The 16,933-nt window shown below is 56.6% G+C and overlaps 8 protein-coding genes across 8 annotated transcripts in view; 4 read left to right on the forward strand and 4 right to left on the reverse strand.

Moving 5' to 3' along the window:
- Positions 1-262: 262 nt before the first annotated feature.
- On the reverse strand, positions 263-2,097 carry BKCO1_5500032 (translation initiation factor eif-2b subunit gamma; the record flags this gene model as incomplete). The annotated part of the gene is made up of 3 exons (XM_020277323.1): positions 263-369; positions 426-1,859; positions 1,920-2,097. The coding sequence occupies 3 exons, from the start codon at positions 2,095-2,097 to the stop codon at positions 263-265; spliced, it is 1,719 nt and encodes a 572-aa protein (XP_020127116.1).
- Positions 2,098-2,712: 615 nt separating this feature from the next.
- BKCO1_5500033 (peroxin pex22-like protein) lies at positions 2,713-4,059 on the forward strand (the record flags this gene model as incomplete). Its single annotated transcript, XM_020277324.1, has 2 exons — positions 2,713-3,363; positions 3,412-4,059. The coding sequence occupies 2 exons, from the start codon at positions 2,713-2,715 to the stop codon at positions 4,057-4,059; spliced, it is 1,299 nt and encodes a 432-aa protein (XP_020127117.1).
- A 929-nt stretch (positions 4,060-4,988) lies between these two features.
- Positions 4,989-5,923, forward strand: BKCO1_5500034 (arad-like aldolase epimerase; the record flags this gene model as incomplete). The annotated part of the gene is made up of 2 exons (XM_020277325.1): positions 4,989-5,234; positions 5,291-5,923. The coding sequence occupies 2 exons, from the start codon at positions 4,989-4,991 to the stop codon at positions 5,921-5,923; spliced, it is 879 nt and encodes a 292-aa protein (XP_020127118.1).
- Positions 5,924-6,438: 515 nt separating this feature from the next.
- Positions 6,439-9,795, forward strand: BKCO1_5500035 (uncharacterized protein; the record flags this gene model as incomplete). The annotated part of the gene is made up of 3 exons (XM_020277326.1): positions 6,439-6,637; positions 6,703-7,487; positions 7,540-9,795. The coding sequence occupies 3 exons, from the start codon at positions 6,439-6,441 to the stop codon at positions 9,793-9,795; spliced, it is 3,240 nt and encodes a 1,079-aa protein (XP_020127119.1).
- An 828-nt stretch (positions 9,796-10,623) lies between these two features.
- Positions 10,624-10,890, reverse strand: BKCO1_5500036 (uncharacterized protein; the record flags this gene model as incomplete). Its single annotated transcript, XM_020277327.1, has 1 exon — positions 10,624-10,890. The coding sequence occupies one exon, from the start codon at positions 10,888-10,890 to the stop codon at positions 10,624-10,626; it is 267 nt and encodes an 88-aa protein (XP_020127120.1).
- A 437-nt stretch (positions 10,891-11,327) lies between these two features.
- On the reverse strand, positions 11,328-14,093 carry BKCO1_5500037 (pentatricopeptide repeat protein; the record flags this gene model as incomplete). Its single annotated transcript, XM_020277328.1, has 1 exon — positions 11,328-14,093. One exon carries the CDS (start codon positions 14,091-14,093, stop codon positions 11,328-11,330), a length of 2,766 nt encoding a protein of 921 aa, XP_020127121.1.
- A 270-nt stretch (positions 14,094-14,363) lies between these two features.
- On the forward strand, positions 14,364-16,315 carry BKCO1_5500038 (acid phosphatase; the record flags this gene model as incomplete). Its single annotated transcript, XM_020277329.1, has 7 exons — positions 14,364-14,453; positions 14,532-14,544; positions 14,607-14,641; positions 14,699-14,714; positions 14,768-14,933; positions 14,983-16,132; positions 16,196-16,315. 7 exons carry the CDS (start codon positions 14,364-14,366, stop codon positions 16,313-16,315), a joined length of 1,590 nt encoding a protein of 529 aa, XP_020127112.1.
- Positions 16,316-16,613: 298 nt separating this feature from the next.
- The window catches only part of BKCO1_5500039 (pantothenate transporter liz1), a gene marked incomplete at both ends in the record, with an annotated part of 1,851 nt that continues 1,531 nt past the window's right edge, over positions 16,614-16,933 (reverse strand). The window contains one exon of the mRNA XM_020277330.1: positions 16,614-16,789. Coding sequence (XP_020127113.1) covers positions 16,614-16,789 — 176 coding nt within the window. The remainder of the gene's footprint in view (positions 16,790-16,933) is intronic.

Here is a 16,933-nt window from a genome sequence, read left to right on the forward strand (position 1 = left end):
GCTCAGCGAGCCCTATGTACTATATTACACGATCACTCTTTGAGAGCTTATGCGCATGTGGAGTTCAAGGGTTGACCTTGACTGGCCCACGCTGATTCTTGCCAGTATGTTATGAGATACAAATGCATGGAATCACACTTATTTTCGCGAATGTCCTAAACCGTGCTCGATGCGACTGAACTTTCCCTTGCTATATATTCCGCTTGACTTTTTGATATAATTTCTCTAATCATGCTCTAGCTGAGACAAGCCTCCAGTAGCATTACGCCATCATATCATCCGTGCCGTCATCTCCTCCAAATGCATCATCACCTTCATCTTCATCCAGGTCCCCACCAAAACGCTTGAACTTTTCATCCTTCCATTCCTCTGCAAGGCTGTCAGTAAAGTTTCGGGGTCGAACTTGGAAATCTCAGGGAACTTACTGCCCCACTCGACAACGTGGCTCTCTTGCACCTCACAGTCCTTCAGAATGGTCTTCTCTTCCGACTTCGCCGGGCCACCTTCGATCTTACACCTCCTGCCCAATATGCAGCCAGTAAGCTGGCAATTCTCGCCGACCTCGGCGCCATCCATCAGCAAGCACCGCTGCAGGCGCGCGCCGGTGCCGATTTTGCAGTTCGCGCCAATGACCGACTCCTTGATGTTGCACTTCTCTTCGATGATAACGTTCTCAGCAATGAGACTGTTCTCGGCCTCGACGCGGCATCTTTTAGGCACAGAGTCGGGGTGCGCAATCTTAGCCGGGTGAGCGAAGGGGGAGGCAGCGCCTTTGCCGGCTTCCTCGATCGATGGCAGCTTGGCCAGGCGTAGCGAAACGTTCAGAAGAAGGGCGGCCGTATCGACCCGGCGGATGAAAGGCGCAGAGACCTCGGTCGGCTGGACGTAGGCAATGATAGGAGGAACTTCGAGGTGGGATTCAACATCGGGCGGGGTAACTTGAAGGGATGGGCTATCCGGATCTACTACTCTTGAGGCAAAAATTGGCTGTGGCTCTCCGGAGTTGATCTTGTGTTGGAATGTGCTGCTGAGGCTTGCAATATCGATATCATCCTGGAGAATGCTAGTGGCGGCCATGATATCATCCCCATCCTCGCTCTCCGAGGGGCGCAGGATCTCGCCTAGACCGAGCTTTTCCCCCAGCCCGGACTGCCACCCAGCCTTTGCCCACCACCCCAGAGCATCGCTAAGCGAATCGAACTTCTCGTTCTTCTTGATCATTTCCAGCACCCAATACGGGAAAAAGTAGACGTGGGAGTCGCGAGTTGTTGTCAACATCCTGACTCTTCCATGCTTCTTGAGCAGTGTGTGTCTGATGGGGAAGTTTTTGGTCTCGGTAATATCGTTCAACACGTCTGTGGGAATTGAGTAGACCAGGTTGGCTAGGCTCGGGCGTAGCGATCCAGAATGCGGCGGCACAACGGACTTGGGTAACGGGGTTGTCGCAATGAAATCGGTCTCTTCGCCCTTCACAGCGTGCTCCCCTTTGGTCTGGTACCACACGCCCATGCCGCCCCTCCTTCCGCTCTTTTCACCTCCGGTGCTCATCGGAATGAAGTTGTTGGTTCCCTTACCACCGGTAGCCCCGCCAAGGCCCCCCTGCTCAATCATCCAGGACTCCAACAAGCTTGCGCCGTCCAGCTCGCACACCAAGTCACACGGCAAGACAATGAAGTCTCCCTCGATGATATCCTGGACCTCTTTTATCCTGAACAGCTCTCCGGTTCCGGTGGTCTGCGTCAGGTCCTCCGGGGCAAGGATATCGGGCTTCGGGGAAGGCAAAGAGGTCAAATGCGGATTCTGGGATAAGGCGGCTTCAAGAGCTTCGGCGGATTCCGGAGGAGTGACCAGAGTGATATCTGCGGAGCGTTGTTGTCAGATACTCTCAGACCAGCCCCCACCAACACACAATCACATACTCGTAATTCCCATGCGATAACACCACTCCAGCGGATACCAGACCATGGGGCGATTGGCGATGGGGACCAGGGCTTTAGGGAAGTCCTTCGGGCTGGAGGTGAAGGTGTCCAGAGAGACGCCAGGTCCGCAAAGGATCAGCGCCTGGAAGCCCGGTGCAGGCATGTTGGCGTGAGGCATGGTGTAGAGTCACTGCCCCGCGGCTGTGAAATCGTTCGTTGGTGTGGTGTCTGCTTGGATAGATGTAGAGGCGCCGAGGTAGATGTCTGCACCTCTAGAACTGCTCCAGCTGGAAAAAAAAGCGCTGACCGCGGGCAAGACGGGGAGATTGCTGGGTTGGCGGGCGAGGTGTTGTCGTGAAGCTCAAAAAATGCGCCGCGGGACGGGCTGTGACGCATCGGCTCCCAGCGGCCGCGACTTAAAAGCGGCGCTAGCGCGCCGTGGTGAATTTCGACCACGCTGCCACGCTGCCACGCTGCCACGCTGCCATGATCTACCTAAACTGTGCACGGCCACACACGACCCTTGCCGGTTGCCTTGCCGCTTTTGGGCCTATATGGGCGGGACAGGCGGCCACGTTTAATTAGCCTTTCCTTCCCCGGGCCTCGGCGAGGTGCTAACCAGCCTCCACAAACAACAAGCAGGTGCCATCTCACAGCTCCCCGCCCGACTGCCCGCCCGACTGCCCGCCCAGCCACCTCCGGAACCCGCGAAGCTTTCTAAATTCCGAGAAACGCGTCGCAAAGCCTGTTGCATTTCCACGATCGCGCGCGCAGAATAATGTGAGGAGCGATCATGTCATTCTCCTACGACCGCTACGACCGCCGGCAGCAGAGCTCGCGCCGATCCACGTTCGGATACTGGGTCCCTCTTGTCATCACTGTTACCATCGCCACCGCAGGCGTTGCAGCATGGATTTGGAGCGAGCGCAAAGACGGGGACGACGATGACGACGCAGACCTTAGCTATGGCGAGGAGGAGCGTACATACCGTCCGCCGCCTCCAGGCTACGCGGACGATACATACTCGGAATCAGTTGGCGTGACCAGAGAACAGGATGAAAGTTTTGTGGCGCGCATGTCTGGAGCTATTCGTCGCACGCCCAGTCCGCAGCAAATGTTCGATAATGCGAGCAGAAGGCTAGCGCAAGGTGTAACTGCGGCTGGCACCGCATTTGGCGCTGCCCTCAGCTCTATCCGCGAGGAGGACCGCGAGGATTACGGCGACCACTCCAGATGGTCTGAGGAGGCTACACGCCGACATGTCGAGGCGCAGTCGTCAGAGAGTGCTAGGGCTGTTGGCGCGCATACGGATGCGTTCAACGCGACGCTTCAACCTCCTGCTCAACCTCCACGGCCAGGCGCAAGGAAGAAGACAGTAGTGGTTGTTGTTTCTGCGGACTCTGCCGTAGGAGATGATGATCATGCGTCGTACCAAGAGATTCCGGTGAGTTTATATAGGTCTAGTCTGGAAATGTCCCTCTAACTTCTATAGTCTATTCTGTCGCATTTGTCGCCAACGAACTTTGCGACTACCAACCTTTTTGTTCTCATCTATGCGCCGTCGTTGAAGCCCCGATCCAGGGACAGCAACCAGTCAGGCTCCCTCGGTTCCTCGTACGCCGCCATCCCTACTCCTGCTCAAACTCCTGGAGACGAGATGTCGTCTCTTGAGCCGCAGCCATACGGCAGTGGCCACAACACGCCGAAGTCTGGGAACACCCCATCCATGTCAGCCTCAGCCTCTGAAAATACGCTTTACAGCAGCATCCATGCGCGTGCGCTCCGCTTGGTCAAAGACCGGACGATGGTCATGCCATTCACGACGCCCAGTGGCCACGTGCACATGCTCCGTCATCTGGCGCCTGACCTAGTCTACGTGACCGAGGATCTTGCTGGAACTCAGGGAGAATATGTCGAGCAAATCAGAAACTGGGTTGGCCAAGTCATGATTGTTGTTGGTGCCGGCGGTGTTGGCCTCGGGCTTGTGGATACCGAGGACGAAGGTGAGGGCGGCGGGAGAATCAACGAGAAGAAGTGGTGGGAGACTACTACCATGGTCGGGCTGGGCAAGGGTGTAGAGGTCGTGGATGGGTCAAGGCTGATCGATGATTTTGAACGACGGGTCGGTGGTAAGGAATGATTTAATGGGATTTGCGAAACCATTACTGGTATATATGGTTTGACGTTACGGTGCTTGAAACAGTGGGTATGACTCCCTGTACTATCCGATTCATATTTTGGAATTTCCAGAACGGCAGCGCGCTGTTGGCTAGGTGAACAACATCTGCGTAAGCCTTCATACAATGGACTTCAAGGTTGAAGGGCGGATGGCAGTGAAGTGATTGTCTCGTCATATCTCCTCACACGACAAGGGAAGCCAGCAGAATCGAATTTTCAAAGCACAAAATGACATCGGAAAGCGACCGCAGTCAGGGAAGAAAGCACACTTCTAGGGCTGAAGTGGTGAAGGGATTGGGCGAGGACTCGAAGAGGCAAGTCTTGGAGTGTATTGCCTTGCTTAGAACTGTACTGACGAACCGGCAGGAGACGGACTGTTTTCAACACTTTAGAATTTCTACAGGCTCCCACTATTTAAGCTTACTCGATCCTGACAGTAGCTGCGTCTGGTCGACGGCGTAGAATGGCTTTGAAGGGAATGCTCTGGTGGTTTGTTTTGGGAAGGCCAAAGCGATTGGATCTGGACGCCCCCACCTTGCGCCTCTTCATTCGTTCGCGCAAAGTGCCCCACATGTGGGAGACGGCGGATTTGTCGCAGGCTTCCGGTCTCTTCTGAGGTTCTGCCCAGCCACGGCGCTGAAATCCGATAGCCAGTACTCACCGCCGGCCTATCTGCGACTGGCCCGCCAACAGCTGCCTTCTCTGCCAATAACGTGGCCAGCTTGATAAGCTGCCACATCTGCCAACGTAGGGCGTGCATCTTCGCCACCCCGTCCTGACTGGACCACCTTTAAGCCCCGAGCATCCGTCTCCACCTGCTAACGGCACTCGAGCAACTTCTCATATTTTTTCCACGAGCAATTAGTTTCATCATCCGTTGTAGCCCAAACCATGGCGCCATCGGCAATTGAGGAGACGAAGGAGGCCGTCGTGCCCTTCAAGCCCCATGGCAAGGAGGAGATGACGCCTCTGCAAGCCATCTCGCAGGGTGTCTCTCTGCCCGGCATTCCCCTCTACTCGGAAATTGACAAGCAACGCCACTTCATCCTCTCACACATGGCATGCGCTTTCCGCGTCTTTGCCCGCAAGGGCTTCACCGAGGGAATGTCTGGTCACATTTCCGTGCGAGATCCCGAGGTGAATGGAGCCCCGTTCTCAAGCTCAGTTGAGGGAATGGCTAACTCCAGCAAAAGAATCCCCACACCTTCTGGACCAACCCGCTGGGCAGGCACTTCGGACTGCTCAAGGCGTCGGACATGATTCTGGTCGACTACGACGGCAAGGCCATCGGTGGAAACATGTCGCGGCCGGCCAACGCGGCAGGCTTCCTGATCCACAGCGCGGTGCACAAGGCGCGGCCAGACGCCAACGCGGCCTGCCACACGCACTCCAAGTACGGTAAGGCATGGAGCACCTTCGCCCGCCCGCTCGACATGCTCAACCAGGACGTGTGCTACTTCTACGGCGACGCCCAGGCCGTCTACAAGGACTGCGGTGGCATCGTCTTCTCCGAAGAGGAAGGCAAACGGCTGGCGGGCGCCCTGGGTCCCAACGGTAAGGGCATGATTCTGAGGAACCATGGACTTTTGACCGTGGGCCATACGGTCGATGAGGCGGCTTACTTGTATACCTTGATGGAGAGGAGCTGCGAGGTTCAGCTCATGGTCGAGGCGGCGGAAGCAAACGGTGTTCCCAAGGTCCTCGTGCCTGACGATGCGGCGGCATACACGTTCAAGATGGGCGCGGACAGGGAGTCGCTGTACTGGGAGTTCCAGCCAGATTACGAGTATGAGGAGGAGCAGTGCAAGGGCGAGTTCCACAACTGAGGCAGAAATGATTCGTGATGCATCATGATTCCGCTGAGCCTGAACAGTGCTGGTGATTTTGCTGCTACGCGAGACGCGTTCCTGTGCGCGAACGGTGTGATGAATCTGCCCTGCACAAATTAAAGTACCGCAGCGCTGGGAGCTCACGCGAACCGCAGGCGCAAGCACACGCCCACGGGAGCCTCTTCGTGCGACGCGCTCTCCATCTCTGACACATGGCGTGACAGGGGCGGAACATGTAAATGCGGCGAAGATGGGTGCTGGGCTTCAGTCAAGACATTCGAGCACGCGAATATACGGTCTGCGGTCTGCTGGTCACTTGACAGCGGATGCAGAGGTCAGGCCGGAGATTTGATTGCCAGATCGCTAGCGGCCTGCAGCGCGTTGCTTAGCACGCAGCTGACGACGTCATGATGCCCAAGGCCTCTTCCGATGCCGCACAGTAAACAACCCGCCAATACCACCCTCTCAACATGCTCGGCCGCTGAATTCAACAACGCAGCGCGCAGGACAACATGCCCGGCCTCGTTCGCAAGCTGCTCATTTTTGCCGCCGTCGATGGCCTCATCCTGCAGCCCGCCCCGCCGCGCAACCATCCCCCGGCCACCCAGCAGGCCATCAAGATCGACTACAAGGGCCACATCCAACCACTGCTGAAGGACCGCCGCGAAGAGGACACTACCCCGCAGGCCCTGGAAGCCCACGGAATCGTTGGTGAGATCCCGCATCCCCGCCCATGCAGAAGGCCCGCTGCTGATCGAGTCCCCAATTTGCGCCAGGTCTTCTGCAAGTCGCGAAAGCCTCCTTCTTGGTCGCAATTTCTCGGCGCGAGCTCGTCGCTCAGGTCCGCGGAAAGCCGATATACGCCATCACCGATGTCGTCCTCATCCCTCTTGCTTCGCAGGCCGACGCGAACAATGCGATTGTGCAGGCGCGCGAAAGTCTAAAGCGTTCGAGGGGCTCGGATGCCAGCGGCCATGATTCCAGTTCCGAGTCGGACACGGACTCAGACACAGACACCTCGTCGGATCACCTCACCATTGACGAGTCGCTGCCGGACACGCCACCGCCCGAAGCCGAGAAGGATGCGACTACTGCCACCACCGGCCGGAGAACAAGCGTCGCCCAGGACGTTATCGGACGGAAAGGGGTATACGGGAGATTTGCCCAGAGATGGTTCTCGAAGAAGGGTTGGAGTGCCGAGGGTCGGCGCATGCAAGGCATGAGCAGCGACGAAGATTTGTCCAAGAAACCCGAATCCACATCTCCAGCACCCGCTCCCCAGGACGATCCCGCCGCTGCAGCCGAAACTGCTGCCCCCCTCTCACCGCCGGTTCCTGGATCTGAAGCCGCGGTGAAGCCTGCCCAGAATCTGTCCGGGAACCTGCCTCAGCCCGCGGACAACACCCCCGGGACTCTGTTGCCCAAGATCCTCAAGACGACCAAGATTTACTTCAGCAGCAGAAGCTTCTTCTTTTCTTACGACCTGGATCTCTCGAGGAGTTGGGGAAAGCAGGCGGAAGCCCATTCTTCGCTCCCTTTATTCAAGCTCTATGATCCCTTGGTACGTTTAATGCTCGTATCACGACAGCAAAAATTTTGCTAACAGAGAGCAGTTCTTCTGGAACAGACACATTGTCGAACCTTTCATTGAAGCCGGGCAGAACAGCTTCGTACTACCAGTAATTCAAGGATTTGTGGGACAGAGAGTGTTCTCCGTTGATGTGGCTTCGGAATCGTCCGGGTCCACCGTAGTAGGCGCGGCATCGGAGCCTGAAGAAGTTGTTGCTGCTCAGGAGAACGCCGCTGCGAAGAGATCCACATCCCCTCGGCCTCCCTCAAGATCTAACACAAAATCAGGCCTGTCCCAGCCTCAAGTGACGCCGGTCTCTGTTCACAGTTCCACTAAGAAGGACTACGTGCTGACACTGATCTCTCGGAGATCCATCCAGCGCGCAGGCTTGCGATATCTCCGTCGCGGTATTGACGAGGACGGTCATGTGGCCAACAGTGTCGAAACGGAGCAGATTCTGTCACCGCAATCGTGGGACTCGGCAGATGGCAAGATATATTCCTTTGTGCAGTTCAGAGGCTCCATACCCCTCTTCTTTTCACAGTCGCCCTATAGCCTGAAGCCCATCGCCCAGTTCTGGGGCTCACCGGAGACAAACGCGACGGCCTTCAAACTCCATTTCTCTCAGCTTGCTGCTAGGTACGGCGGTGTTCAGGTTGCCTCGCTGGTTGACAAGCACGGAACGGAGCAAAAGATAGGAGCAGCGTATGAGGAGTATGCAAAGGCCCTCAATGAAAGGGGTGGCATTGATGGTCGAGGCATGCTTCTTGGCTTCGAGTGGTTTGACTTCCACAACGTATGCCGAGGAATGAAGTTCGAGAACGTTGCTTTGCTCATGAACTCTCTGGGAAAGAACATGAAAACCTACGGATGGACTGTCGAGGATCGTGGACAAATAGTCCAAATGCAGAGTGGTATTCTCCGCACCAATTGCATGGACTGCCTGGATCGCACAAACGTGGTGCAATCGGCTTGTGCTCGTGAGGCTCTCGAGAAGCAGCTCGCCGACCAGAGTGTGAGCATCGACCTCCAGACCGATCCTCGGACTTCCTGGTTCAACACCCTTTGGGCAGACAATGGCGACGCCATTTCGAAGCAGTACGCCGGAACGGCAGCGCTGAAGGGCGACTTCACCCGCACCAGGAAGCGCAACATTACTGGAGCCCTGACTGACTTTGGTCTCACCCTTTCGCGCTACTACAACAACATCGTCAATGACTACTTCGCCCAGGCCGTCATCGACTACCTCCTCGGCCGCGCCACTGAGGACATCTTTTTCGACTTCGAGGACGACATGAAAGCCCAGGATTACGCCATCGACCTGCGTAAGGTTCGGCAGCTAGCGATTTCCCGTTGCGCCGAGCTGGTCATCGAAGACCCGCAGGAGGACCTGCTTCACGGCTGGACCTTGTCGTGTCCTGCCAAGTCCAGCTCCCTTCGTTCCCTCCCATTCGAAGAATGCGTGCTCCTTCTCACCGAACGAGCTCTGTACTTCTGCCGCTTTGACTGGGGCACGGAGAAGGTGCGTGAGTTTGAGCGGATAGAGTTGGAGGACGTGAAGGGGCTGGCCAAGGGCACATACATCACGAGCACTTTGGCACCACGCCACATGGACGAGTCAAAGAACGTGGGCTTCGTCGTGCAGTATGTGCATACAGGTGCGAACTTGATGCGCGTGAACACGAGGAGTCTGGCGACCGAGAAGAGCGAGTCCGGGGCGCAGACCGAGGCCGAGGCAAAGCAAGAGGCGGAGAGGAAGAAGGCAGACGGAGAGCTTGGAGATCAGGCCGAGGAGCAGAGTGAAAGCGGAAAGATGCAAATGGCACCCGAAGGCGACAAGCCATCTGTGAAGGACGTCGACGCCCCGGCGGCAAAAGTAAACGAGCCGACCCCGCTGGCACTGCTGAAAAAGAAGACATCCACGATGTTGAACACGGCCCCGCCCCCTCCACCTGGCGTCGAGAACCGTTACTTGGCGTTCAAGGCGCTGCCACCCAAGTCGAGCTTCGCCACGACCAGCGGCAGCAACGACGCAGACGCCGAACCACCCAGCGAGCGCGAGCTCGTGGGTATGATCTGCGAGGAGATTAAGCGCGCGAAGGTACAGCGGTTAAAAACCGTCCAAGAGACTGGAGGTGGTAGAGGCAGGGATGCCGGAGGGAAGGGCAAAGACGCCACCAGAGACGGCGAAGACCTGCAGATCGAAGACCGCGATGTCGTTTCGCTGGCGGAGGCGAAGAAGAGTACGGGATATCTCGAGCAGATCGGTTATTCGTTGAAGAAGCTTGTGTGGGCTTGATGAAGCAACGTTCGTATTAGTTTGGTTGGTTCTGAGTGAGGGGTTCGTTCTGCATTCTTGTTACTTCTTAGGAGGCAGTGTGCTTTTTGATATATCCTTTTATATTCTGTTTCGATGGTTAGCACACTCGGGTTGTTCTTGTTTTGAGTCGACTTTTCTTTCTCTTTTTTCTCTCCTTTTTTTTTCTTGCCTCATGAGCATCATAGAGATGATAAGACGGCTGTTACTCATGCAATAATATACATACAATATATAATACCTGATGTTCAGAAAGACACTGTGAACATCGCTGTAGAATATTTACTGCACAAACCGTCGCATATCTGTTAATCGAACCAGTAGAATGCAAATGAGTGTGAGCAGCTACATGTTTATAAATCTCAAATTTTATTCCACTGCATCACGGCCTAGCAATTCCCCGTCCAATTGCTACAATTATAAGATAGGGAGTCAGGGCCTTTCCCTCTCTTTGGCTAAAGGTAATCCTGAGTGGGTCAAAGGGATTGTGCTAACAGTATTGTTTTGTATGCGAGAGAGAGGAACACAAATGCTATCTCGCCTCACTCGATCCGACTTGGCCGAGCTACGTTACAGTGCATACTGATACGTACATTGCAGACACAGATCACGAGGGTTGTTCGAACAACCAAACTTGATCGGCCAGCTGAACGACCGATCCACAGACAAATTGGTATCATGACCACCCACCCAGCGCTCAAAAATTCAAAGAAGAAGAACATCCAAAAAAGCGACACATGCACCTCCCTCCTTCCTTCCACCCTCCCACCCCTCCTCCCATCCCTCCTCCCCCATTTCCTCCCCCCCCTCTCACTTCCCCTGCCCCGCATCCTTGACCCCCCTCGCGATGCGCGCGCTGCCGTCCTCGACGCCCGTCGCCGCGTCCGCCACGCCGCGCGCCACGGGCCTGCCCGCGCTGCCCGTGGCGCCCTCGAGCGTCTCGCCGAGCCCGCGGCCGGCCGCGCCGACGACGCCGCCCACCGTGTTGGCCAGGCCGCCGACCGTGTTGCCGACGGTGCTCGTCACGAACTTGACGCCCGACGAGATGCCGGATTCGTTGCTGCTGCCGACGGGCATGGTTGCGTTTTTTTTTCCCCCTTTTTTCTTTTCCTGTTTTGGTTTGTTTGGTTGTTGTTGGGTTTGGTGGCGAGGTGGTGGTGGTGGTGGGAGGATTGGTGGTGGAGGCTTGGTGGTGGAGGCTTGGTGGTGGTGGTGGTGGTTGGGAGTTTGGAGGATGGAAAAGGGTCTTGTAGTTGGTCGGAGAAATTGTTATGTGCAGATAGTGGTCACGATCAAGTCAGGGAAGAGATAATATATGTTTGTCCACTCACAGCCACAAGTCTCCGCCCCGGAAAACAGGTTAGTTTGGACCCTGGGCGACACTGGGACGTGTGACGTGTGACGTCAGCCAGCAGAACGAGTGGCGCAGAAGCGTCGACGTGACTGGTGCGTGTAGAGGTGAACACTCCCGGGTTGCAGCTCAAGTCTGTTTCATTTTTTCTATTGGCTGTTGCTCAATTGCGCGAGACGTGGCCCTCGTCAACCGTGTGCGTTAAGTCCTCCTCCGGCCATTGCTCCGGCTTGGGCTTCAGCGACCGCTTCCACGCAACAGCCCTCCAGAACCGTTGGACGACGTTATTGGGCGAATCTCTCATGCCATTGGTCGCAATGCCAACTCCCTGCTCGACATCATTTACGATTTCTTCGAACCGATCCCAGTCTCCAATGTCAGCGAGCTTTACAACCACTTGCTGAAGCGCAGGCCAGCCAGGCGAGAGGCCAATGGCGGACATGCGTCTGAAGAATTCCATCATTTTCTCTGTCTTGTTGATGCTGGCGTACTGCTCGACCATGCGGTCAAAGAAAATTGTGTCAAGAACCACCTTGGACGCCTTTATATGAGCCCACAGCGCATCGACGGCCGCGAAGTCATGGCGATCGAAGTAGTGAGTCATGAGGACTGTGAAAACCTGCGGTGGAACTTCAAGTCCCTTTGCGACCATGTGGTCAAGGACTGTCCTGGCGGCTGCTTCGTTGTCGTGCCTCTTGAGTAAGTTGTCGATCAACGTCCCATAGATATGGGCCGTAGGCTCGACCCCGGTGGCCTCGAGATTCCGAAGAGTGGCCATGGCCTTCTCGCTCTGCTCTTCCCGCGAAAGTTTGGCTGTGGAGCCGCTGCGGAAGATTGAATTGAGAATAATGCCGAATGTCGTAACATCCGGCTTTATCTGGACTTGCGTCATTTGCTTAAGCAGATTCATAGCGTCTTCTGTGTCGCCAGCAAAGAGAGACAGGGAAATCAAAGCATTGTAAGTATAAATATCAGGCTGGATCTCGAGGCTTTTGGCCCACGTCAGGATACGGCCAAGGATATGCCGGTTGTGGCCCGTTGACGCCAAGTTTGTAACCGCTCCATTGAGGACGATCGTGGTGGGTTTTACTGGGAGGTTAGCCATGTCCACCTGCGTTTTCTTCTTCTTCTTTGCTGCCGACTGTGCACGTTTGTACGCCTCGGCCCATGTTTTTGCCATTTCGTCGAGAACCGCAAGGCCTTCCTGAAACTTGGCTGCGCGCATCATCCCCGACACGCGTACGGCCCAAGCATACACATCCGGCTGAACGCCAGAGTCAAGCATCTTCGCCCACATCTGCTCCATTCCTCGGGTATCTTTCGCCTTTCCACAGCCATCGATCATGGCGGTCCAAGTCTTGACCGTCGGCCTGACACCGTCTTCGATCATCCTGTTCCAGACCTTGATGGCTTGCTCTGGTAGTTGCATGGCCATGAGGGCTTCGAGGGTTAATTCATAAAGCTTGGCCGGCACCGGCGGGTCAGCGGCCTTTGTTTGTTTCTTTCGAGAAAGCGCCTGGTGAGCTTCCAACCAACAGTCGTATATTATCAGCCTTCTCTTTTGGAAGTAGGCGCGATTGATACGTCCGTAATGAAAGTTTGCGAGACCTTCATTTGGAGGCCTGACCTCCCCGTCAATGATTAGTGAACCTCCTCCGTCATGATCCTCTCCTCCAAGGCCACCTGAGCTTCCAGAACGGTTCTCCGCACCATGAGTGCCGACGATCTGCATGCATTTGGTGTTCGAATCCATGACTCGGCCTAACAATGCAGTTCTATCCTCCGGAGAGACCTTGTATTGGTCCAAGAGCTTGATCATGTCATTGGATGTATTCTCATTGGGCCGCAGAGGAATGCGCACGGATCCAGGGATGATGTGCGCGAGGAAGGTAAGAAAGGGCATTGAATCCGTCAAAAACTTCTCGCCCAGTACTGATTCCACGCCGTCTCGTGTGAGAATATCAAAGGTGACTAATGCCGAGTATGCTATGCGGTTGTTTTGGTGTGTCTCGATTGCCGAAAGGAATTGGTTGAGCCGTGTACCGAAAAAACGATGAGGCCTGGTCATCTGGCGCACAGTGTTCCAGGGCAGTCGCAGAGATGACCACATACGGGTGGGGGGTTCCACTTCCACTCCAGTGGATGAATGCGGTCCTTCTGCGGAGGGCTCCGAAGACGAAGTCTTGAGAAGCAGGTCCCATAGTTCCATGGCCTGGGCCATTGTCTCGGCAAGCGACGTCCCCGGTCGGCCAGTCGCGCTGAACTTTTTCAGTGCGTCCATGTTCAAAGTCCAAAGAGCCTGATGCCAGAATTCCGATTTCATTATGCCCAAATAAATATATCTTTGCACGAGCTCGACTGGACTCGGCAGCGATTTGTCCGACCTACCAGCGCACCAGTCATTCAAAAGGCGAGATTGCAGCTTCCAGAACTGAGAGCCACTGACTACGCGACGAAGGTCCAGTAGAGAAAATGATTTCAAAGCTGGACAGGTTGGACTGGTGTAGTGACGCTGAAAGTATTCCCAAGCGTCGTTGGTGGTCTTATCCGGATCGTCAAGTATCGCCTGCAACTCCGAGGCAGCTCGAGTCGTCTGGGTCGCTTTCTGCTGAGGGGCAGGGGGGCGCTGGGGAGGTTTATCGAGGGCTTCGCCGGCGGTATGGGGGCGTGAGTACCGATCGGACGACCCAATGACGCCAAAAAGGCTCGAAAGCGCATCGGCGCGGGACGGACTTGCATATTGGGGCTCGGAGGGGCTCGATTTCTGCGCACTCGAGGCATCGGTGGTTTCCTTGGCCGGGGCTGGGCGGGGATTGTTGGAGCGGAGGGATATGAAAGTCGCTTTGGAGGTGCGGGAGAGCCCACGCAGGGCGCCGGCATGGCGGAGTGCATTGCGACGGCAGCTTGGGCAGACATACGGGGCGCTCATGGTGCAGTCGAGTGAGGCGGCCCGTCAATTGAAGCGTGAGCAGAGCTCTGCACCGCCTGGGGAAGCTCGCGCAAACTTGGGCCGGCTACCGGCGGTCGGCGGCCCGGCCCCGGCACAACGAGGGGCCGATACGGCGCCGGTCGGGCCATCCAATGGCGGCGGCAGCGGTCGGCGGCGGCGGTGGTGGTGCGTGGGTGCCTGGTGACGCAGCTCCCGTCGAGTCTTAAGAGCTTCACTCGCCGCTCCACGCACGCTCCGCACCCCGCAAACATGACGACCCTCACCACTCGCCCGCCTTACTCTCAGGAGGAGATTGCCCAGCTGTATCCCAAAGACCTCCAGCTCCAGCTCGTCCAAGTGGTATGCCCCCGCAGATCGCACTGCACTTCCCACCGCTGGTCGCTGGTCGCTGATCGCTGATCGCTGTCGGAAACACAGCTCCTCCGCCATGGTCAGTACTCGACGTACTGTGGAATTGATCCAGCAAGGACTCCCTAGCTTAACCCCATGCAGGCGAACGAAGCCCTGTCTCGCCGCGTTTCCGCAATGTGAGCACATTCGTCCTCTCGTTCTCCCTCGGCACATGCTAACGTTGTGCCGTACAGGCTGGACTGCCACCGCGTACGCCCCCTTGCCAATATCCCTGCCACCAATGCTGTTCTGACAAGGCACAGACTGGCCATACTGCAATGCGGCGCGGCGGCTGACGAGCGTAATCATGAGCACCAAAGACTCTTCACAGTGGGATGAGCTCAGATGGCGCAGGAGGTTGGAGACATTCGGCGTCGATGACGGCCCCGTGATAGCATCGGGCCCCAAAGGAGAGTTCGATGCCATTTGGTAGGTCTTCTCGATCCAAGTCACGGGAAGTCCGACTGATTGCTTGGAGCCAGCCTGGTGAGCTCACGGACAAGGGTCGAGAAACGACCCTCGCCCTGGGCCAGCGTCTCAGACATCTTTACGTCGACCAGCTCGGCTTCATGCCTCGACTCATCTCGGACGCCGACATGGTATACTTGAGAGCAACCCCCATCCCGAGAGCCCTGGAGTCGGTACAGCAAGCTTTCTGGGGCTTCTACCCCCTGTCGGCGCGGACTGCTGACTTTCCCCCGCCCACCATCATCACTCGTTCTCCAGCCGACGAGACTTTGTACCCCAACGATGGCAATTGTCGCCGCTTCGCTCAATTGAGTCGCGCCTTCGCCCAGAGAGCTGCTGACCGCTGGAACGACACGGCAGACATGGACTATCTGAACAAAAAGATATCAAAATGGATGCCCGAGAACTCTAAGCGCATCGCTGTCGATTCGCACCCCCGTCTTTCGGGCATCATGGACACGGTCAATGGTACTCTTGCCCATGACGAGCGGGTGCGTCTACCCAGCGAGTTCTACGACCCTAAGCTGCGCGAGATCATCGACAAGGCCGTGGTCGAGGAGTGGTTCGCCGGCTACTGGGAGTCGGAAGAATACCGCACGCTTGGCATCGGCGGGCTGATGGGCGACGTCGTGAGCCGCATGACGGGCAACGTCGAGCAGAGCGGCTGGGACGGCGTGGTCGAGGTGGGTGGCGAAGACGGGGCCCTTGGTAAAGGCAGGGGCGGCGAGAAAAGCATCAAGCTCGCCCTGTCCGGCTGTCACGACACCACCCTCGCAGCCGTCCTCTCCAGCCTGGGTGCTTTCGAGAACGAGCACTGGCCGCCGTTCACGAGCCACATCGCCATCGAACTGTTCCGCAAGCAGACTCGGGGCGTCGTCCCTCCGGGCGGCACGTCCGCGCTTGGCAACAGCAGGAGGCTGTCGGAAAAGCCCCAGGGCTGGTTCGCCTCGCTGTTTGGCAGCACGCAGGACGTGCAGCACAGCGACGCGCCGCGGCCCGAGGGCATCGCGCGCAAGAAGATGGAGGAGCTGACGGCGCAGCAGAAGGAATCGATGAATGACTACTACGTGCGTGTGAGGTACAATGACCGTATCATGCAGGTGCCCGGCTGCAAGCCGGCAGGTAAGCACCTGGAGGGCGACACATCGTTTTGCACTCTGGTATGTATTCGACCGCACTGTGTCAGTACCACAATGGATCGGTTACTCACAGGCGCTCTACAGGAGGCTTTCAAGTCTATTGTCGACAGGTTCACCCCCGAGAGCTGGAAGGGTGGTTGCGCAAGCAATCTCGGGCAGCCTGCTTTCCCAGCCAAGCCCGAGCCTGCGGGCTACGAAGGATAGACATGCTCACTTTATCACCGAAACCGGCTGAAGACAAGGCAAGCATCGTATAGACCTGAACAAAGAAGGGCACATGGGTAGCACAGAGCATGACGTCGAGTACAGGCGACCTTGATACTTGAATCTATGGAAAAAGCGGGCACCAAGGGGTATAGAACACCAGGCCGATATAGCACAGCGAGCGCACAAAGCACATTATCTGTGTCTGCTGACGCCTGTATGTATGCACAAGTTGCAAAGATTCTCCAGCAAATGGACCCCCTCCAAGACATGTTTGTTGTATGGAGCGTTTTTTTTTTTACGTCAAGAAGCGGAAACCTCTGTCGGCAGCCTGGCCTGGGACGGCGTTGACGGCCCCCTCGACGTGCTCGCCCCGATCCAGCTTCTTGTTCAGCCGCACCAGGATGAAACGCAGTATGGTCGCGCAGATAACGGCCAGACCAAGCATGGCGCAGTCGACGGAGAAGGCGATGACTAGGTAGGGAAGGAAGGGTCAGCGTGCTACAAGCAAGTCCATATTGGTACATACTGCAAGACGCAAAGAGAAGACCGGGGAGAAGAAAAAAAAAGGGAGGGAAAGAGGCGTTGCGGGGCGCGGGGGGGGGGGGGGGGGGGGGG

Source organism: Diplodia corticola (genome assembly GCF_001883845.1).
Source record: "Diplodia corticola strain CBS 112549 chromosome Unknown scaffold55, whole genome shotgun sequence".
Taxonomy (NCBI): domain Eukaryota; kingdom Fungi; phylum Ascomycota; class Dothideomycetes; order Botryosphaeriales; family Botryosphaeriaceae; genus Diplodia; species Diplodia corticola.